We start from the raw sequence: 21,135 nt of genomic DNA, 5'->3' as shown, positions 1-21,135 counted from the left end.
ACACTGGTGAGCAGAGGGAGTCGCACTAGTTGCTGAGTCTTGTCTGGAGATAGATCCTTGTTCAACTTTCATTTTAATATCTTAAGAGCCTTCTCCTAGGGGCTGTTTCAGAGCTGTGTGGGTACCTGCATCAGCTCTTCTGGCTTCTTTTGGATTGTCTGCAACAGGACCTACTGCTTCAGGTGTGGGCAAACTTTCTTCTGGGATTATATGTAGAACAAGTTCTTGGTTGTCTGTACTGGCACTGTTGTTTTCTTGGGTGGTCACCTGAGAAACTGCACCACTGTCATCATCATATTCTCCTGCATCAGCTGTTCTGGCATCTTCTGGATTGTCTGCAACAGGACCTCCCGCTTCAGGTGTGGGCAAACTTTCTTCTGGGATTATATGTAGAACAATTTCTTGATTGTCTGTACTGGTACTGTCGTTTTCTCGGGTGGTCACCTCATATTCTCCTTCTACTATTTGTAAGAGAATATCCTCAGCAGTCAGGAAGGGAATCCTTGAGTCTCTTGGCATCTCTGAAGATTGTTTATTTTTTAAGGCAGCAATGACATCATCTAAAGTTGCATCTTCTGAAAACCGGAGTTCCTGTCCCTGCATCCTGACGTGGACATAACCAGCTGGCTGTGAGAGATGATTGCTTAGGTCTTCCATGAATTTGCTCATGTTTCTACTATTTGAATTCCATTTCTCCACCAAGGCAGGCCTGTCTTGGCAGTGCCCATCCCTCATAAATTGCTCCAGAGCTAGGAGGGAAATCATTTCCTCCTTGCTGTGGTTCTCTGGCTGCAGCCACATGTGAAAGAACTTCCAGTATTGCCGAAATTTCTCTTTTAAATTTGAAATATTGCTGTATTGCAATATGTCGACTGGAGTTGTTGGGTTCTGGGATTCAGAGAGGTTCTCTCCACTACGAAGTCCTGGGGAGGGTTCAACCTCCTGGTTGTCTGATCTGAGACCATGCCTTGCTGGTTGACGTTGAGAGGATCTCCTGTGATTGAAAGCCATGGTTGGCAGATTTCTCAGAGACTCAAGTTGCGAGACTCGGTTTCTGCTGACTCGATTGCCTGTGGTTATTTGATGTTTAAAGGGTGGCTGTAGGGGCTGCAAGGCTCCAAGTTGGCCGATCAGAGGTTGTCTGGGGCCGTGACTCCTAAGTCAGGTAGTTCCAGGGTTTGATGAACAAAAGTCGGCTGACTCAGTACTCCCAAGGCTGTCAAATCTCAAGATACTCTGGTAATGGTTCTAGAAGTTCTCACCGTCCTAGGACCGGAGCACACAGGACGAACCGCCACACCCAAAACAAAAAAATAAAATAAAAGTATTATAATAAAATGTGCAAAAGAACTGAGGGTCAGAAAAACAAAAGAGGCAAACTTGCTTGGCATTTCTTAAGCTGAAGGAACTGTAGAACAAATTTAAGCCTTGAGCTGCAATATTTAAGGGTGTTTTGGGTAAATATTAAGTAACCCAGGAAGCATTAAAAGAAGATGGAAGGAGTATACAGTCACTGTATCAAAAAGAATTGGCTGACACAGAAGAATTTCACAAAAGCAATGTATGATCAAGTGCCTATGGTGATGAAGACAGAAGTTCAAACTGCTCTGAAGCAATTGGCAGAAAACAAGTCTCCAGAGAACTGAAGGCATACCAACTGACATCAACAAAGAGACGCTCCCTTGGACATGTTCAACAAGTTGTTCAACAAGAAAGCTGGAGGACAACCACAAGGTCAACTTTTCAGTAGTCTGGTGGCCTCATGGCAAGTAACTGTGCTGTCCAACCAAAGGCATACAGTTCAAACCTGCCTGTACTCTGCGGAATACAGATGAGCAATCAACTCCTGTGTGATTTACTGCCTCTGAAAACCTGCTGGTTTTCACCCTGACAGTACACAACCCTGATAGTACACAACCACTAAAACAACAAAAGAATCAAACTAACTTAATTTTACTCCAGTCAAAACCAAAAATACAAAAAACCCAGAAAAAATATAATCCACCAATAAAATGACAACCTACCAAGAGAACTAATCCAGAAGATAAATTTAGTAAAAAAAGGAAGACATTAAATCAACTATTATATATTCTACATGTTCAAGATGGTAGAGAAAAGTATGAACATGATCACAGTAAAAATGAACAAGAAAGAAGAGAGGGAGCTGTGGATCAACATCAACTGATCTAAGCTGTAAGTAATTAGAGGGGGGGATTGGAGTCAATATTTGGAAAAGATGTTTTCTAATTTGAAGAAGAGTATAAACCCACAGATCCAGATATTACATAATAAGGTGGTAGACAAATTATCCTCAAGAGGATGGACTTAACATAGTGACTGCTCCTAATGGGTTCAAGAATGGAAGAGGATCGGGAAGGATAGGGCAAAGTTCTAATCTGTTGTTGTGTCACTATGAGTTACAGTCACTCAAAAGCACGTAACAACAGACAAATCATCAAAGGCTCTAATGGAATAAGGGCACTAGAGGTAATGAGGCAGAAAAACAGGAAGTGGTAAAGTAGGAATCATGGAATTATAAAATGATGCCATCTGACAAAAAAATCGTCATTTTCTTTTTGTTTCATCATTCCATTGCAAAATTATGTTCTTCAGGCCTTTCACTGTAAGTATATGAAATGTTGAATAATTTGGTACTGGCTAAATTTACCAAATATTGGCTAATTTGGCAAATTTTGTAGATGTGTTATATGCTGTCTAAAAATGGAGTTCCTTTATTTTGAAACCAGGTCTTACTTAAATCAGTTCAAACTCAATCTGTCATGGCCAACAAAGCAAAATCAAAACCGTTCTGAATCTGAAAATTACTTGATGATGCCCTGGAATGGAAGGGAATAGTGAGCCTTTTCAGGAGCCTAATGTATGATGTTGGATGACTGCCTGGGCTGTTGAGAACAAAACATTCCCACAGTGTGGTAGGCACCTGGGCACAGCGCTTTCTTCAGCCTGGCAAGAGACTTGGTTGCTAAGCAACATGCACGCTGCTCTTGTTTTCAACTCACTCTGCCAGTCAGGTTGGTCCAGACTCACAGAGATTCTTCACTGGCTTTCTGAGGCTGTAAACTGCAAGAGAGGAGACGGCTCATCTTTACCCCATGAAGTGCTAGTGAATGTGGTGAACTGCTGGAGAGGAGCAACCTTTGGATTGCAACTAGCTAAGTACGATATCACCAGTGTTCCCTCTAATTTTCAAATAGGGAAATTTTTCCCATTCTGTGATCTGGCTTATGTACATTTTAAAAATTCAAATACAAGTGTTGCTTTATTGGCCGTGTCTGAACTGGTTTAAAGCCACATTTTTAAACTGCTTCTATGGGTAGATGCAATATTAATAATTAAGTTTGAGTTCAGCTATTACTTAGCTACAGAATCTGTGGATGGTGCACACAGTTAACTTACTGGGCTGCGAAGCAGTAAGTTAGTGGTTCAAATTTATGCAAAGATGCCTCAGAAGAAGATCAGGTGATTTTAAAACATCAGACACTAAATACCTTACAGAATAGCTCAACAATTAACCCACAGTGCTACCGAAAACCCACTACCATGAAATTAGTTTCAACTTTGGAGTTTCTGAGGCTGTAAACCTTAACAGGAGAAAACTGCCTAGCTTTCTCCCAAGGAGTGGCTAGTGGGTCTGCACTGCCTACATTTCAACCTTTTGGTTAGCAGTCTGGCATGTAACACACCTGCACCCTGCCACCAGGGTCCTTGGTTCCTTAAAAAAGACACCAATCAGAGAGTTAAAAGGCAACATATAAACTCATGAGGAGATATAACAGGAATATTCAAGACAGGCTTTTACATAGAATACAAAAAACTTGACAAACATATTTAAATGGTTAACAGCCATATGAAAAAACACTTAACATCCCTAATCATAATAAAACCACAACGAAATATTATTCACCACCAAAATAAAATATACTGATGACACTGGGAGCCAAGTCTGTCACTTCCAGAAAACGAAGATAAAATCAGTTGTTGGCAAGACAAATCCAGCTCAGGGCAATCTCATGTGTGTGAGAATAGAACTGTGCTCCATTGTGTTTTCAAGGACTTGTTTTCTTATGGTGACCAGGTCTTTCTTCTAAGGCACCTCTCAGTAGACGCAAATCTCTTACCTCTCAGTCATACCCAACTACCTAGGGATTCTGGAAATTTACGTTTAGAAAAGAGAGCAGACAAAGTATTAGATTAAAATGCGGTAAGATTGAATTTATGGTTTCCAATAATATAAAGACATAAGCACTCAAGTAACTGCGTGTGTGTGTGTGTGTGTGTGTGTGTGCCCATCTGACTGCCTGTCTGCCTATGTGCTTGTCTGTCTTCAGTTTAATGAAAGGACCCGGGAGGAGTGATACTTTAATAGTATCTAGATCTTAACCTCTCGATATCATTCTCTCCTAAAAGGGCTTATTAGAGAAAACGCTAATTCTGAACCTGGATGGGAGAGAATCTGGATGACCCTAGTGTTGAAAGTATTCAACTGAAGCAAAGTAATAATGTTAATACAAACTAAAGAAAAGCAATGCATTGTCATCAAATTTATTTTGATTCTTCATGACCTTACAGCAGAGCAGAACTGTCTCATAGCATTTCCAAGGCTAATCGCTAAAGCAGCAGACTCTCAGATCTTTGTTCTACTGAGGGGCTGCTGGTGAGTTTGAACCTGACCTTTTAATTAGCAGCCAAGAGCTGAAATCATTGCATGATCAAGACTAACGATAGGAGAGATTACAAAGAAAACCCATTTGCCATTGACTCCATGCTTATCCCATATGCAACAATTTTAACCCATTAAAACAGTTCTTGGCACCAGATGCTCTGCTGGAGAAGGAGGACAATCTCTTCCTGTACCAGTCAGATCTGATCTGATGGTACATGCACAAAAAAGAATATTAGTAAATTAAAATCTAAAACAGTTCTTGGATGGGAAGCAGTCAATGGCTATGACATGGTTATACACAACTTAGAGAAAAATTAATGTAAAAAGGAAGAACTGAAATGGAGTGCAACAGGAAGCTATTGCAACAGTTTATGTGAGCCAGTAAGTGATGAAACCCTACAATAAGGCATAGAAACAAGACGAAGATTCTGTGAAACGGATTTTATAAGAATAGAATTCTGACTCAGCTATTCTTCAGTCAGTTGTGTGGTCTTGAGTAAGTTAACACAGCTTATCTCTGTGCTTTGGTTTCACCTCTATAAAATGAATTTAATAAGTAATCAATTTCAATAGATTGTTTTGATGATATATATACACACACAAATAATGTTCAGGAAATTGATCTATACTGGGGCTATCTTTATTACAACATTATAACTTATACTACAAATAGTACTTACTTCTATGATTAGATGAAAGGGGAAAAAGAATGTTGAGAATGACTCAGCAAAAAGAGTGAAGTCTTAAACTCACCAATTATTATAATAGTTCCTTTTCTACAACTATTCCTTCATGTAACTAAAAGTATAAACAATACTAAACCCTAAAACATAGGTTAAAAAAGTATGAAAGTTTTCTCAAAATACATATCAAACATTTGAAAACTATACAACATCTTTTACCACCTTTTAAAAAAAGAAATGGAGGAAAAGAGGTCTTTGCCAGTATCTCAAACATACCCTCTCTTTGCTTATTTAGTAATACAACACGGCTCTATGATTTGTGACTAAATAAGCAGTGGAACCACAAGCTAAGAGATTGGAAACAAGGATGCATTTTAATTAAAGGTTTAGGTGATATATTCAATTCCGTTTATTTAGTACTAAGTTGCTTTTTACATATCCACCACAGGACTGGGAGAAGAAATAAACTAGTGTTAAGTTTCTTGCAATTAGATCAAAATTGTGTGAGGCAGAGGGAGAAAAAGATGGACAAAGGTTCAGCTCTCTTTCACTGTTCTAATCATTATGAACTATAGGTAAGAAGTTGTGCTGCAATCTCAAAGACACACACATTGAATCCACATGCTGCGCTATGGAGAAGGACGGGTAATCTCCCATGCAATTTACTGCATCTGAAAACTCACTAGAGAGGTCAGCTCTGAGTCAGTTCTGACTGGATGGGACACAACAACAATCAATATGAAGAAATCTGGATCCCTTAATATACTCTTGTCTTGACGCAAATACATTTACTGGGGTGTTTTTACACATGCCTTTTAGCTGTGCTGTTGGAGAAGAGCACGGAACATCACATGGATGGCCAAAAGTACAAACAAATATGTCTTGGAGAAAGTGCAGCCAGAGTGCTCTTTGGATGCAAAGATGATATTGCTTCGTCTCATATACTTCAGGCATGTTGCCAGAAAAGGCTATTCCTTGGAAAGGGACAAGGTGCTTGGAAAAGTAGAGGGTTGGCAAAGGAGAGGAAGACCCTCAACCAGGTGGAATGCCACAGTGATTGTCACAATGGGCTTTATCTAGTGTATCAGGAAATGTGACAGTTCAGATCTTTTGTTCATAGGGTCTCTATTAGTCTTACTTGACCTAAAGGCACCTAACAACAGGACAATGGAAGAATCAGTTTAAAACTTATTGATAGTAAAGTCACAGAATTTCTTATCTGCAGCCATGGTGGTCATTTAAAAAATAAATAAGTAAGTGAACATGCATTAATAAAAAGAATGTGGTTACAGAAAAGTTTCCTGTGTTTGGTATGGGAGAAGAGATATAAGCTAGAAATAAAATATAGCTTTACAGGTCTTTCTAAATTATATTGTCACTCAAAAAAGTACTCATAATGAGGTTTAAGAGAATTTTTCAAAAGCAATGGGTTTCTAAGCAATAGACCCATTTTCTTTTTTTTTTTTTAAAGGAAAGAAAAACTAGGTCTATAACTGCCTGTGTGCAAATACAAAACTCAGTAGTAAGTTGCCAACAAACTGCTTCTGAGAGTGAGTGAAACTGCGCTTCTCAGGGATTCTACTGGCTAAGTCTGGAAGGAAATCCAGGCACTTTTGTCTTAGGTGACTCTGAATGAATGCAAACCTCCAAGCTTTTTTTTAGCCAAACACAAAAACCATTTACATCACTCAGGGACTTCACTAACCTTACAAAAGAGACTTAGCTTGCAGGTGTAAATTATAAAGTCAACTATTTGAATGCCTGATTTCTTAAACTGTCGCTGAGCCATTAGCGATCCCAAATGTGCAACCTCCCATTAGCCAAAAGAACCACAAAACTTTCCCGAAAGCACACAGTTCGAATCCACCAGATGCTCTGCTGGAGAAGGAGAGACAATCTCCTCCTGTACCACCAGTAAGATACAATTTGATAGTACACACACACACACTTTTTTTTTTTCTTAAAAAAAAAAAGGAACCACAAAACTACAGTATATATTTGGATACTGGCAATTCTCACTATGTTCCAGCCACACTAACCTTTACAGCTGCTTTTCAAGTATGCTAAGCTCACCACTTCACCTCAAGACCTTTGACTAGAATGTAGATCATTCAGGTCTAAGCTCAAATGTCATTTTAGAGAGGCCTTTCCAAATTATCCTTAAAACAACTCCTCCCCCCCCCAAAGTCCTGTCCCCATTGCTCTTTGGTAATACCAAAACCAAGCAAAGTCTTAAACTAGGAGAGATACCTTGGTTAGGAGACTGGCATTTTAATTCAGATTCAACTTTTTCATACTTTGGAAAAGGCTGGAAAGATTATGGGATATAAACAAAATGTCAAATTGGGAGGAAAGACTTACTGTCCTCGAGTCAGAACCAAACAGTAGCTAGGTGACCCTCCTACAGGTTTTCAGAGGCTGTAAATCACACAAGAAGAGACTGCCCGTCTTTCTCCCTGGGAGGAAACCACCTGCCTCTGGGTTGGTAGTACAACTCCTTATTCACAAGGCAAATTCAATAGAACATCATGGAAAGCAATATCTGAGGGGGAAATTATTTATTTTCTATTGTAAATAAACATAGTAGAGTGGCCACACCTCCTAGGTGTCCCCAATTACATTGTTTTCATCAGAGCCCTGACTGCTAATAAAAACTATCCTGTTTAATTACTTCTTTGATGTCTGTCTTTATTGGGACTCTGTCATATTGACTAGTATATTACTTATACTTAGAATAGTGCAGAGTAGACACTTCACTATTAATGAAATGAGTAAATCCCAGTTACACTGCTTAATCACCTAACGGCTCCAAGTATCATGACTAATATTGTAACTTTCACCCTGCTTTGTTTATAGAAAATATCACATCAATTTATCCCAATATACCCAAAGTGCTATCACCAGGGCCCTAGGCAAAATCATTTATACAAGAAAATCCTGTCTTCCTTCTCTCTCTTGCCAGTCTACCAGATAAATGTCTCTCAAACTCACTCACTGCAGTCAAACTGAATCCAACTCACAGCTGACCCTCCGCTGGATTTCTAGGACTGTAAATCGCACAGGAAGAGACTGCCCATCTTTCTCCCTTGGAGTCACTGTTGTTAAGAGCCACTGAGTGGACTACGACTCACAGTGACCCTATGAACAATGGATCTGAATCCTATCTTATGTCATCCTCATCTCTGAAACACTCAAGTCACCAGTACAGTCACTGTGTCAGTCATCTTGTGGAGGGTCCTGTCTTAGAGCCACCGATGGATTAAAATCAGAGGTGCAGCCTGTGGATTAGCAGAGTAATTCCCTATGGACTAGGCCACCAGGGCTCTGTAGGTAAGTGCCTACTGTTATGTGCCATGGAGTCTGAACTGACTCAGAGGCATAGATTGCAAGATTACTCATCTTTCTCCTAAGGAGCAGCTGGAAGATTCAAACTATATGCCTTTGGGCTGCCAGTGCAACTCCTTACCAGTAGGCCACCAGAACTCCCTAGATAAGTGCTTATTCCATTTTAAAAGTCTCCTCCTCAAATTCACTATATAAATGATTGATCTTTCAAGATTTATCCCAAATTGTCATTTCGTTTTAGTAGCTTTAGTTAACATACATCACCTGCAGATTATACTTACTCATTTATTTTCATGAAACATGAAAAGATTCCCATATTTATTTATTTTTTTTTAAACTTAAAAGGGGTTTATTTGTGATTTCCTATATATATTTAGCTTGTAAATACAAGACTGTAAATGTAGTAAGAGACAAATTCTGTTAAAGTTTTCATTGTGTTTCACTTCAAGTACTGCACAAGTTAAAATCTGATAAAGGATTTACATTCGGTTATCTGAAACTCCCCATCTCAGACTTGTTTTAATGTGGTGGGTAATGCTGTTGTTTCAATAGATACCACCAGCAGGAAAGTCTCTTTTATGGCTTCTAGGACTTTCATTAGTTAGTGTGCATACAGTTTTCATTTTCTATGTCATTGTCATTATCATTGCTATCTTCATCACTTTCTAATGGGATGCCCGTGGCAGCTGAAGCACCTTTAGTTTCTCGATCAAGAGGAAAAAAGCCAGTTCCACTGAAAGTATCTTGTCTCTGGTAGAAGAGGACATAAGCTGCTTTGGACACAATTTGGTCTTCAGATGCAGTTGAGACACTACTGTCATCAAAATAATACCATTTTCCATCATCTTTATTTTTTGCAAATGCAGTATAGTGTCCTCCTCCCATTCCTCCATAGTGGTTGGAAACAGCAATCAAATTATAGCGGCAAGGACCTGCATTTGGATTAATTAGGAATTCTGACATATCCAAGTCAACAATAGGAAAATCAACTAAAGTATCCAGCTTGTCTCTCATGTATCGACTGTAAGAAAATCGCTTGAGATGGACCACAAGTACTGGAGGCAGGGACCACAAGTCCAACTTTTTTGTGGCTTGTTGATGTTCTTTACAATTTGGACAATACCAGGGATCTTCAGCACCCAGCTTTTCTTTTGTTGTAAAAAGTTCAATGCAATCTTTTAATTTCACAAAAGGTTTTTTTGGTGGTTTATATTCCACACTTTCATGTTTTTCAAAATCCTCAGCTGCATTTTCATCAAAATATCTTTTTTTCAAATCAGGATCCCAATCCAAAGCAAGAAAAGATCTTTCATCTAGCCTAAGCTGCCTATCATCAAATCTTATGTGCCTGGTATCATCTTTGATGTAGTTGATATCAGTATTGCCTAAATTGTTGAACTGGAATGTAAATAATCGTTTTTTGTGCCCTGTGAGTTGACCTTTGCAGGTATCCTCACTACACAATCCATTTTCAGAATCATTGTCTCCCCCAACTGAATCTTCAGATTGACTGTTTTCATTTTCTGAGGGAAGTTCTTGATCCTGGCTAGATTCATCATCTGGCTCATCTGTTTCCATTTCACTTGGTGAACCTTCTTCATGTATGCCATTTGGACCATTCCCATTAATATTTTGGTCCTTACAGCAGTGCAGGGATCCTTCAGATTCTTCGGTTTCAGTAGATATTTTGACATAACAGATTCCCATATTTAGTACATTATTTCAACCCCTTACACTCACCTTGTCTGTATGCAGAGTCTCATGTAACCATTCGGTAGGACTGGACACTAGAGTAAGTGAACGGACCCTCAGGGCCACATCCCTCTTAGATGCCTTTCCCAAAGGGTAAATGCCATTAACTTCCTAAAATACTGAAAAGTTAGGTTATTTCTTCCTTTCTTTTTTAAGCATCCTGGTTCTTTTAAGTTAAAGAAAAAGTCTTTTCCAAGGGCAGTAACTGAACTGAAATGAAGGTCAGAAGGAAGTTGGAAGTGGGCTTATCACCAATTCTTGCCAAATACCAAAAATGAAGGAAGAAAGTCCTCTTGGAAGCAGAAGGACCTCTGTGTGGAAGTTTGGAAACAAGTGGTGCAGCAGAGGTACTCTTCTGCTGGGCTGAGCAGAGCCACTAGTTTATTCTTGGTCACTAGTTTTGTACAAATGGGCTCTAAAGTGAGTTCTACTTTCAATAGGATTGACATGCTTAACTGAGAGATTATTCAGTTGGACTCTGATTCACAGTCATGCAACTGTACCTGGTGCAACCAATTTCATTTTTCTTAGAGATTTCAAAGGAAGATGAGCTCATTTTGGGGGTCAATTTCACATACAGAGATCTGTGCCTTCAAGGCGAAGTTGGTACATGAGGCCGGCATACTTCCAGACAATGGAATTGCCTGTGGGGCTCCACTGCCTATGGGGCTCTTAATGGTAGTATCTTCTATGTTTACAACTCCTGGTCTGAAGGTGCTTAAGGATTTCTTGCAACTCTGTCATCACAAACCAATCAGGTAGCATACTGCTGGCCCTCAACCCAGTCTCATTACCTTTCCTGACAAATTAGGTTCTTAAATGTTTAAATAGACACAATAAATAGAATAATCCATTCAAGTGTCTTGACCACTTCACTGCCAACATTCCAATCTTGGTATCTTACCTACATTTGTTACCAATCAAGTATCTGAGTTTCACTGCTTTGCACTGCCTCCTTCCTCTCCCTGGAATTCCCCACCTCACCTGAGCAAGCCTTGCTCCTTTGCAAGCATTATCTTCTCAAGTATTATCTCCTAACAATAATGCCATCAAGTGGATGTTGACTCATTGTAACCCTAAGAGCAACAGATCAAGTCCCTGCCCAATTCTATGCAATCTCTGTGCTTCAAATCCATTGTCCAAGTCACTATGTCAGTATTACAAAATGCAACCTTCTTTGTAAGAGGATGAGAGAGACATAGTAAAGAGATCAGTGTTCAGTGGTTACCAAGGGGAGGAGAAGCGAGGGAGAGAAGCGAGTTTTAGACCATCTGTACTTTGTAATGTTTAGTGAAGAGGAAAGTGGCACCAAACGCAGGTGCAGTGAGTACAACCTGGCCAAAGTATATGATGTCACTGAGAAATGCTCCAAAGAAAAAGATGCGTGTCCTGAAGAATTAGACCTAAATAAGACTGCAACTCTGACAAAAACCAAAAGTTAGGTTTAATATAACATATGGATAGGTATACACATATATGCAATATAGGCAGGTTCTGGCACATACATAAGTGAGGAGAAATAGTTGTCTCTATTTCTGTGCATACAGATACGTGTGGGCAGGCATGCATACTCACTGATAATACAACTTTTCAGAACTTAAAACCTCTGAGATTTATTTTCTTGGTTTGGAAGCTTAGAAGCATTGTTTCACAGGACAACTTGGTCAACTGGTAAAATATAATTTACAAAGTTCATGTTCTGCATTCTAGTGAATGAAAACAGTATTCAAGGTCTTAAACGAACACCAGGGCCTCAGTGCCAAAGAAAGAAGAGCCAGGAGCACAGCATTCTCTTTGGATGTGGATCGTTGTACTGAGAGCCTCGCTGGGATGGGAAAGGCCAAGACACTTACTTGGATGTCTCCAGGGCATGTCAAGACCACAGATGCTGAAAGGGGAGAAGGGCCTTCTTACAGGATCCACCAGAGAGAAAACCTTCCCCCGGAGTGGACAACATAAATTTGGACTTGTAGCCTTCTAATCTGTAAAGTAATGAGCTTCTATTTGTTAATTTAAAAAATCTTTCCTTACAAATGATCATCTAATATACACTATTGGTCTCTATTTACCAGAAGCAAGAGGCTAATCAAAATCCCAGAAGTCTAGAAGGCTGATAGCCTACATTAGCCATAAACTCAAAATTCCTTGAGACAAAACTAACTACATGGTGCCTGGCTGCCACCACCATTAACCAATCTGCCTGGGGTCACAACAGATGATCCCAAAGAGAAACAGAGAAAAACAGGGAGCAAAATTCAAATTCCTAAAAAAAAAAAAAAAAGGCAGCAGGGTTTTCAGTGGTTGATTTTTCAGTAGATCACTAAGTCTTTCTCCTTAAGCACTCAAACCACAAACCTGTCAGTTTCCATTAAGCTGAGCACAATAACCATCCATCCCATCAAGGAATTTCAACCTGCACATATTATATATACCTGATAAAATTACTGCAGTAATGCATCAGTTCTATAGTTTCAAATTGTTACCATTTTTTTTTTCATATCAAAAGGTAAAAAAAAAAAAATTCCACTGGGGGAAAAAGTGTGATTTGTACAGCCTAAGAGTACTTGAATGGGTTGATGTTATACTTCTCTGTCCTTTTCTTAAAATCTACTTCTTGTTAAGTGCCAGCAACAAGTGCGAGTCAGAACCCACCAATGGGTTTTCCGAGGCTATAAATCACACTCAACTCACAGCTGGCCTCTGGTAGGTTTTCTAAAGCTGTAAATCGCATGGGAGGAGACTGTTCCCCACAGAGCAGCTGGTAGATTCATACTGCCTGCTTTTGGGATAGCAGCACAACTTCTTACCACTAAGCTACCAGCAGGAAGAATCCCTAAATCTTTCTGGATTTATCCTCTACTTAGAGAATAGATCCATAAAGTCTTCAATTCTGGATTCAATACTCAATTACTGATTGGTTATAGGTGCCTCAGACTTCTCTTTTTAGTCAATTAGCACTTATTTATAGAGCACCTAAAAGGAAAGATCACTGAATTAGATGTGAAGGTATCACAATCCCAGAGGTACACGGTTCGAACCCACCAGATGCTCTGCCGGAGAAGGAGGAGCAATATCTTCCTGTACCAGTCAGATCTGATTTGACGGTACATGTACACAAAATAATAAAAATTTAAAGAAAAAAAAAAGATGTGAAGATATCAATAGATTGTTGTTGTTGTTGCTGTTACTGACCCTATGTACAATAGCTCTAAACCCTGCTCTGTCCTGTGCCAGTCTCACTGTCTCCGACACACCCACATCCATTACTCATTGAATCAATCCACCTCATAGTGTCAAGACTGATGATAGTACTACAGGCAATTATTTAGTCAAATGTTGGGAGAAGTGCAACCATGGAGCTCCTTAGAGGCAAGGGTGAAGCTCAGTTTTACATACTTTGGCAGAGTCTTTAGACAAAGACATATTACCAGAGCTCAAAAAGAGAGAAAGGTCAAAGAAAGAAAGGTAGACCCTCAATGAAATGGACTATGGACTACCAGTGAATATTGACAAACGGCCCAAGTATGACATTATGAGGATGGCACAAGGTTTTGATCTGGTGTTCACAGGATTACTATAAGTCACAGTTGACTGGACAGCACAAAATAATTTCAACTGAGAGCACTAAGAAAGGAGGTATTTGGGCCAATGCTTGATGGATAAATAAGGTTTTAAGAGGTAAATTCTGAGGCAAAGATAGTATGTCAAGTCTTGAAGGCCCCGGTATGCAAGGAAACAAATAATCTACCAGAGCGGTAGTAGTGTTTGTGTGAAAGAGTGACAGCCAGAGAAGGAGTTAGCATGTCAGAGTTATTAGCCAAACAAGGTTGAAAGATCTCAAGGAATGTGAACCATCAAAAGCATCTAAGCAGAAACTAAGCTGAACTGTGTTTTGGTTTATAGTGCAGACCAGAGTTAAGTGAGTAAAGTAGTGAAATCATGAGCTAGATTGTCTGGGGGTGGGGCCGGGAGGATCATCATTCCTGGGGAAGAGAGCATTAGGTGCAGGAAGGAGTCGGGAAAGCCAGTGAGCAAGAAGATAATAATGTTATTAAGAACCAAAAAAAGTAGATGAGTGATGAACAATATCAGAAGTTGAATTCCATGACAATCAAGTGGTTGTAGATGTTCTAAAAGTGATCAAAATAAATTCAGAGGTCAATTATAAAGGCAGCAAGTAGGGATTGTTTCCCAAAAACTCTTGAAAGTGGACAGAAAATAGAAAAAGGCAGAAGTTGAGGCAGAATTAGATGTAAGAAGATAGGATTCTGGAAATAAGAAGGTCACCAAGACCAGGGTATAGGCTGATGGAGGAAGAAGAACAAAAATGGTGGTGGTGGTAGGAGGAGGCAATTTAGGAGGTGGCTTGGGAAGGAGAATATAGAGCAAACTAGAAATTTATGGCTTATCCAATCAAGGATGATAAGAACAATCCAAATAGTTGGGTAATTTGCTAACAATTAAGAGGGAGAAGCGCAAAGAAAAATTACAATTTCGATCTGGAATAAGATAACCAATTAAAAACGAAGATAAGCTAACTGTGCAATGCAAGCCTGAATAAACAAAATTATTAAGTTAAAAATTATCTAAATCAGAAAATGAAATTATATTATCAGACTCCTACAAATGTTCTATAGCAGCACTTGGAAAGCTAAGGAAAAATAACAAATAAAGTAGTAATATGCACAGCTGTGAGGACAGGCACCATTTCAATTTATTGTACAAAAAACTGTCATGAGTTGAAGTCAACTGGACAGCACCTAAAAACAGTTTTTAAACTTTCTGGAACTATAACCACCCTACGCTGCTGATAACTGTATGGCAATACATACAGTACAATTCTTTGTATATGCCCAAACTATCAAAGTTTAGCAACTGTCTACTTGCTTTATACAGATTATAAAATCCTATTTCAGAATAAAATAGCAGGTGGTTTTTACATTAGTAATATTAAAGTCTTGTTAGCTTTCAAAACATATTAGCTATTCCCCTAAACTATGTCATCCACAAATTAAAGGAATTAAATTTCACCCAACAGGGTAAGGCTGGATTCTTTCAATAGGGAACTACAGGCCTCTCTTCAACTTGACGGTGATTTATAACTTGTCATTCTTAAGGAATGTTATTGTTGTTAGCTGCTGAATTGAGTACAACTCACAGTAACCCTATGAACAACAGAGCTGAACCCTGTCCTATTCTGTGCCAATCTCACAATCTCTAATACACTTAAGCCCATTGCTGCTGTTAGTGTATCACATAGTTGAGGGTCATCCTCTCCTCTGCTGTCCTCCCACCTTTCCAAACAATGTCCTTCTTCAAGGAACAGCTTCTTCTAGCAACATGCCCACAATAGGCGAGACGAAGCTTCATCCTCCTTGCCTTCAAGAAGCAGTATGGCTGCACCTCTCCAATACATATCTGTCTGTTCTTTTGGTAGTCCATGGGATATTCAGTACTCTTCTCCAAAACCACAGCTCAGAGGCATCAATTTTTCTTCTATAATTCTTATTCACTGCCAAGCTTTCAGCAGCACAGAAAGTGACTGAAAAGCTAGTGGTCTGAATGAGGAGTACTTAGTCCTCAACTAATATTGCTCCTCAGTAATTTGGATGGGGAGATCCCGGACTATAGACTTTTCCTGTGCAATACATCTCCTAATCTCCTAACTGCGGGTACAAAATGTACTGATTATGGATCCAAGTAAGATGAAGCTGTCGACAGTTTCAGTCTTTTCTCTATCTATTATGATGTTGCCTATCAGTCCAGTGGTGAAAATTTTTGTTTCCTTGATGTTGAGATGTTGCTGACCTTCTGCAACAAGTGTTTCAAGTCATTTTCAGCAAGCAAGGTTGCATGCAAATTGCCTGCAATTCATAGCAACCCTATATACAATAGCTCTGAACTCTGACCTATCCTGAGCCAGTCTCACTGAGTCTGACATAGCTAACTCCATTGTCCCAGTTGCCATGTCAATCCATCTTATCCTGGGTCTTCCTCCCCTGCACTGTTCTTCCACCATTCCAAGCATGTCCTTCTCCAAGGACTGGTCCCTCCTGGGCACATGCCCTAAGTATGTGAGAGAGCTTCAAAATCCTTGTCTCCAAGGCAAAACTTGGTTTCAATCTCACCAAGACAGACCTATTTGTTATTTTGGCAGCCCATGATATATTCAATACTCTTATCTAGCACCACAATTCAAAGGCAGTTTCTTCTGTCCTCCTCAGTCGCTGTCCAGCTCTCTGATGCTATCAAGTAATTGCCATGAACATGGTCTGGATCAGGTACAACTCAGTCTCTAGACTGACATCACTGCTCCTTAGCACTTTAGAGAGGTCCTTTACTGCAGACTTCCACAATGCAATCTGTCTTTTGATTTCCTACAAGTGTTGACAGTAACTGTGGAGCCAAGCAAGCTGAAATTGTTAACATGCTCAATCTCTACTCCATCATCCATCATGGTGCTGCCAATCAGCACTTGCATACTGAAGGTTACTGATGAGTCTTTCTCCAATCGTGATGCCACATTCTTCTCCACAGAGTCCAGATTCTCAAATAATTTGCTCAGCATACAGACTGAATAAGTATGATGACAGGATACAATCCTGACACACACCTTTCTTAATTTTAAACCAGGCAGTGTTCTCTTACCCTGTTTGCACAACAGTCTCTTGGTCTCTAAATACAGGTTTTGTATGAGCACAAAGTAAGTGTTTTGGGATTCTCACTCTTTTCAGTGTTGGCCATAAATTATGCTCCAAACCGTCAAATGCTTTTGCATAGTCATTAAATCGTAAATAAACATTCTTCTGGTATTTACTTTCAGCCAGGACCCATCTGACATCAGCAATGATTTCCCCCGCTGTCACCGCCTCTTCTAAATCCAGTGTTAACTGTTCTCATCTAGCCCACATTCCTCCATCATGACCATAAAGACTTAACAGTTTTGTCAAATGTGCCTGGTGAAATCTAATTACATAATGTCTAAGGCAATTCTCTCATGTTGTTAGATGCGGTCAAGTCCATCCCCAACTTGTGACAAGACCAGACCATTATGACTGACAGAGCTTTCACTGACTGATATTCTGGCATAGACTGCAAAGTCCTTCTTAGTCCGAGAGCTCTGACGAAACCTGCTTAGCATAACAGCAACACACAGGCTTTCCCTGACACAATGGAGACACACTGGCCAGGACACAACCCCAGGGTTCCCAAGAATTCTATCAACCTGTTAATCATATCAAAAAAGTAAGATTTTTTTAATCTTAACCCCTTAAGTAGCCAAATTAAACAATTATCAGCCCTAAATATAAGTTTCCTAAGAATTGTTACTGATCTGTATCTCCCTTTCCCCATATGATGACTATGTACTTTTTCATGTATAAGTATGAGACAATTCCCCCATCTCTCAGTGGGGAACAGAAAAAGTTTTCTAGCCTATTTGAGTCTATAAACTTTTGGATCCAGAAATAAAGAATCAACTGTCTGCTTTATGATATCTGCGGCATCAAATTAGTTATAACGATTGCAGTCACTGCTTCAATTCCTCTCCTGTCCTTCTCTGAGACTCAGTCCTTCCGAATATGATGTCCATTCTGTCAACATGCTCAATGTATGTGAGACAAAGTCTCATCACATTTGCCTCTACGGAGCACCCAGGCTGCATTTTATAAGATACATTTGTCTTTTGGCACTCCATGGCTTTTAATACTCACTGCCAACACCATAAATTTACAGTCATGCAATTTACAGCCTCAGAAACTTGCCATGAGACTCCGTCAGTGTGAATGATTTGTCAGCAGTAATCTGAGCTGTGCTGAATTCTAAACTATGGGTGCTCTTTGGTGGAGTCATCCGGCAGCACAATCTGTGTGTCCAGCAGTTTGAATCCACCAGCAGCTCCAAACAAGAAAGATGGACAATTTCCTCTTGTTCTGTTTTTACAGCCACTGTGAGTCAACACAACAGACTCAACAGTAGTGAAGTTTAAATTTTGATTTTTTTGTTTTAATTCTGTTGTTATGTGCTGTCAAGTAGGATAGCTGACCATCCCCCAGGTTGTGAAAGGCAGTAAACTGCAGGGGAGGAGACTGCTCATTTTTCTGTCACAAAGCAAGTGAATTAGAACCACGTGCCTTGGTGGAAAGCTCCTATCACCAGGCCACCAGAGGGCCCTTTTAGTTCTAGAGACCTCTTAAATCGGTAAAATTAAGTTTTCATTTTGGAAGACAATAAGACAATACCACCTATTACACAGTATCAGTGGTCTAAACATGACACGATGAGGTCCTAGTAAATTTTAGTATTATTCCTCTTCATGGATTGAAAGAAAGCTCTGGTGGCCTAGTGGTAAGAAGCTACAGAGCAGTGCTTAAGGCACGCAGCTCGAATCCATCAGCTAACTGCTCCACAGGAGAATGGTGGGCAATCTCCTCCTGTTTGATTAAATGCCTCTAAAAACCTGCTGGTGGGTGAGCTATGTGTTGGTTTTGACTCTACAGGACACCACAGGTTGATCACTAGGGGGTTCATGAGGTCTGGTGGTAAGAAACTGCACTGCCAACTGAAAGGTAAAAGGTTCGAATCCACCAACTGCTCTGTAGGAGACAGAGGCAACCTCCTTTCCCTTGCAATTTACTGCCTCTGAGGGTCAGTCATGGGTCAGTTCTAACTCCATGGTAAACAACAGGCTGATCAACTCTGCAAATTTAAGTCAATATTCTCAGGCTGCAGGTCCCTAACTATAAACCAAAATAGAGAACAAATTAGAAGGTGGTCTTTTTCATCCTCTTTCAAACTTTTGAAACGCTGGTACAGCATCTGCCTTTCTGGACCTAGATCTCTCTTGTTACCCCAAAGAGAGAAGAATGCTTTCTTTGACAAGGTAACTTTGCTAAACCCTAAAACGATGGTGGCATTTCATCAACCATCATATGGTTATGTGTGTAATGGGGCGGGAGCAGGGGGAATAAGAGAGCCTTTTCCTAAGTGAAAAAGGACTCGAGAGTTGAGGGGCCCCAGGGAGGTAGCAAGGCATCGCGCAGAAAAGAGAGCGAGGAAGGGGTTGAGGCGGGAGGGACTTCTCGGGTTCGGCTTGGAATTTCGTGCAAATGAGAAAAGGAATTAAGGTGGTCATTGCAACTGGCAGTTCTTTTCCCGGATTTTTCTTTTCCCATCTTGAACTCATGCTTCGGAGAAAAGTGAGAGCCCCGAGGACTCAGGGCCCAGCCTGTCACGACCGCTCACCGCCCGCGACCCTCGCAAAGCGCCCCTTTAAGAGCGTCGCCCCCCGCCAGCCCGCAGCCGGGCCTTTCGCACGCCGGGCACCCGCGGGAGCGACCAGCACAGCTCCCGGACCTCCGCGGGAGCCGCAGCGCCTTCCCTCCGGGCGGCAACCCCCGAACACTCCTGCGGATCGCAGCCGAGCCTTTCGGGAAAGATGAAGCGGGCGGCCACGGCATACAACCCAGACTTGACCAAGAGTCTTACCTTTAACAGATTAGACGTCGCCATGTTCCTTCAACTTCGGCTCTCGCGAGGCGGTGCGAGATTTCGCTGCGCTCTGGACCAGGCCCGAGCGGAGGCCGGAGTTCCCACCCGGGCCAACGGGCCGCTGCGGCCGCACCGACGGGATGACGGGCGCCGGAGCGAGGTGTCCACCGCGCTCACCTCGTCCCAGGCACCGGCAGCTTCCTCACGCTGTCCTGCTACATGGTCACCGGCGCTTCTCCGCACGGAAGAACTCATGCAAATGTTCGGAGAGACGAGAACGACGGATGGCGAAAGGGTAGCCGGAGCCGACCTGAAGTGAAGGAGGAAGCATCGACTCCACTTCCCCCCTTTTCGCTCCTTTGGATTAGCGTTTATCTTTATCGCCGCAGGGGCCACCGCCAGCAATTTAGCTCGGTTTAGGCCCCGCGGCTCGGGTTCCGCGGCCGCGTCACGTGACGCGCGGGCGGGGGCGCGCTCGGGAGCGAGCGTGGGAGCCTGGAAGCCGCGGTGGGACCGGCGGCCTGGAGGCGGCGAGAGCACGCCCTCTGCTGGGAGCACCCGGCGTTTCCCCTCGTTCTTTTCCCTGCTCCGGGTTCCTAGAGAAGCGAGACGGAAAACTCATGATCCTGAAATGCTTGTAATAGCTGTCTTCGATCAGAAGTCGTACAGAGAAGGCGCTTCATGAATATTTTTCGACTGAATGAATGCACAAAAGTGATACTATTCATACTTCTGGTCAAGAGAGCTTGGTAGTTAGATATTCTATAAAATAGGGACCTCTGGTGGCCAGTTGGTAAGAAGCTGCATTGCAATCCCAAAGGTTTACAGTTCAAATCTACCACTACTAAAAAAGACAGTCTCCCCCCACCCCGTGCAATTAACTTCCTCAGTTCCAACTACAACAACATTCAAGAGAGTTTGGCAGTCAGACATTATGTAAAAAGTTGTTCAGAATAAATATAAGTGTTGGATTTCATGAAGGCATGTTTTGTTAAAAGATCCTGACCTTTTAAATCCTCATGTTTTATAAATGCCTGGCCTAGGAAAGACTGCAGTTTATTTGGAAAACCATCAGTTTACGGGGCATGTTAACTTGTATTTACCAACAGCTCTGTGATAAGGAACTGTGCTAAGATCCCAAAGACATGTGGTTCAAATCCACCAATAGCTTCACAGGAGAAA

At 41.1% G+C, this 21,135-nt stretch overlaps 2 protein-coding genes across 2 annotated transcripts in view; both read right to left on the bottom strand.

Annotated features, from left to right (window-relative positions):
* CUL5 (cullin 5) overlaps window positions 1-20,407 on the bottom strand; it is a 91,124-nt gene extending 70,717 nt beyond the window's left edge. The window contains exon 1 of the mRNA XM_006899044.1: window positions 19,951-20,407. Coding sequence (XP_006899106.1) covers window positions 19,951-19,974 — 24 coding nt within the window. The 5' untranslated portion in view covers window positions 19,975-20,407. The remainder of the gene's footprint in view (window positions 1-19,950) is intronic.
* Window positions 9,310-10,425, bottom strand: LOC102850539 (ubiquitin carboxyl-terminal hydrolase 15-like; the record flags this gene model as incomplete). Its single annotated transcript, XM_006899043.1, has 1 exon — window positions 9,310-10,425. A coding segment is annotated over one exon (1,116 nt), but the record flags the coding sequence as incomplete, so codon positions are not given.
* Window positions 20,408-21,135: the final 728 nt, after the last annotated feature.

Source organism: Elephantulus edwardii, unplaced genomic scaffold (genome assembly GCF_000299155.1).
Source record: "Elephantulus edwardii isolate Elephantulus edwardi_28Jun2011 unplaced genomic scaffold, EleEdw1.0 scaffold00245, whole genome shotgun sequence".
Taxonomy (NCBI): Eukaryota; Metazoa; Chordata; class Mammalia; order Macroscelidea; family Macroscelididae; genus Elephantulus; species Elephantulus edwardii.
Note: the sequence above shows the minus strand (reverse complement) of the source record. Positions and strands in the feature narration are given on the sequence as shown.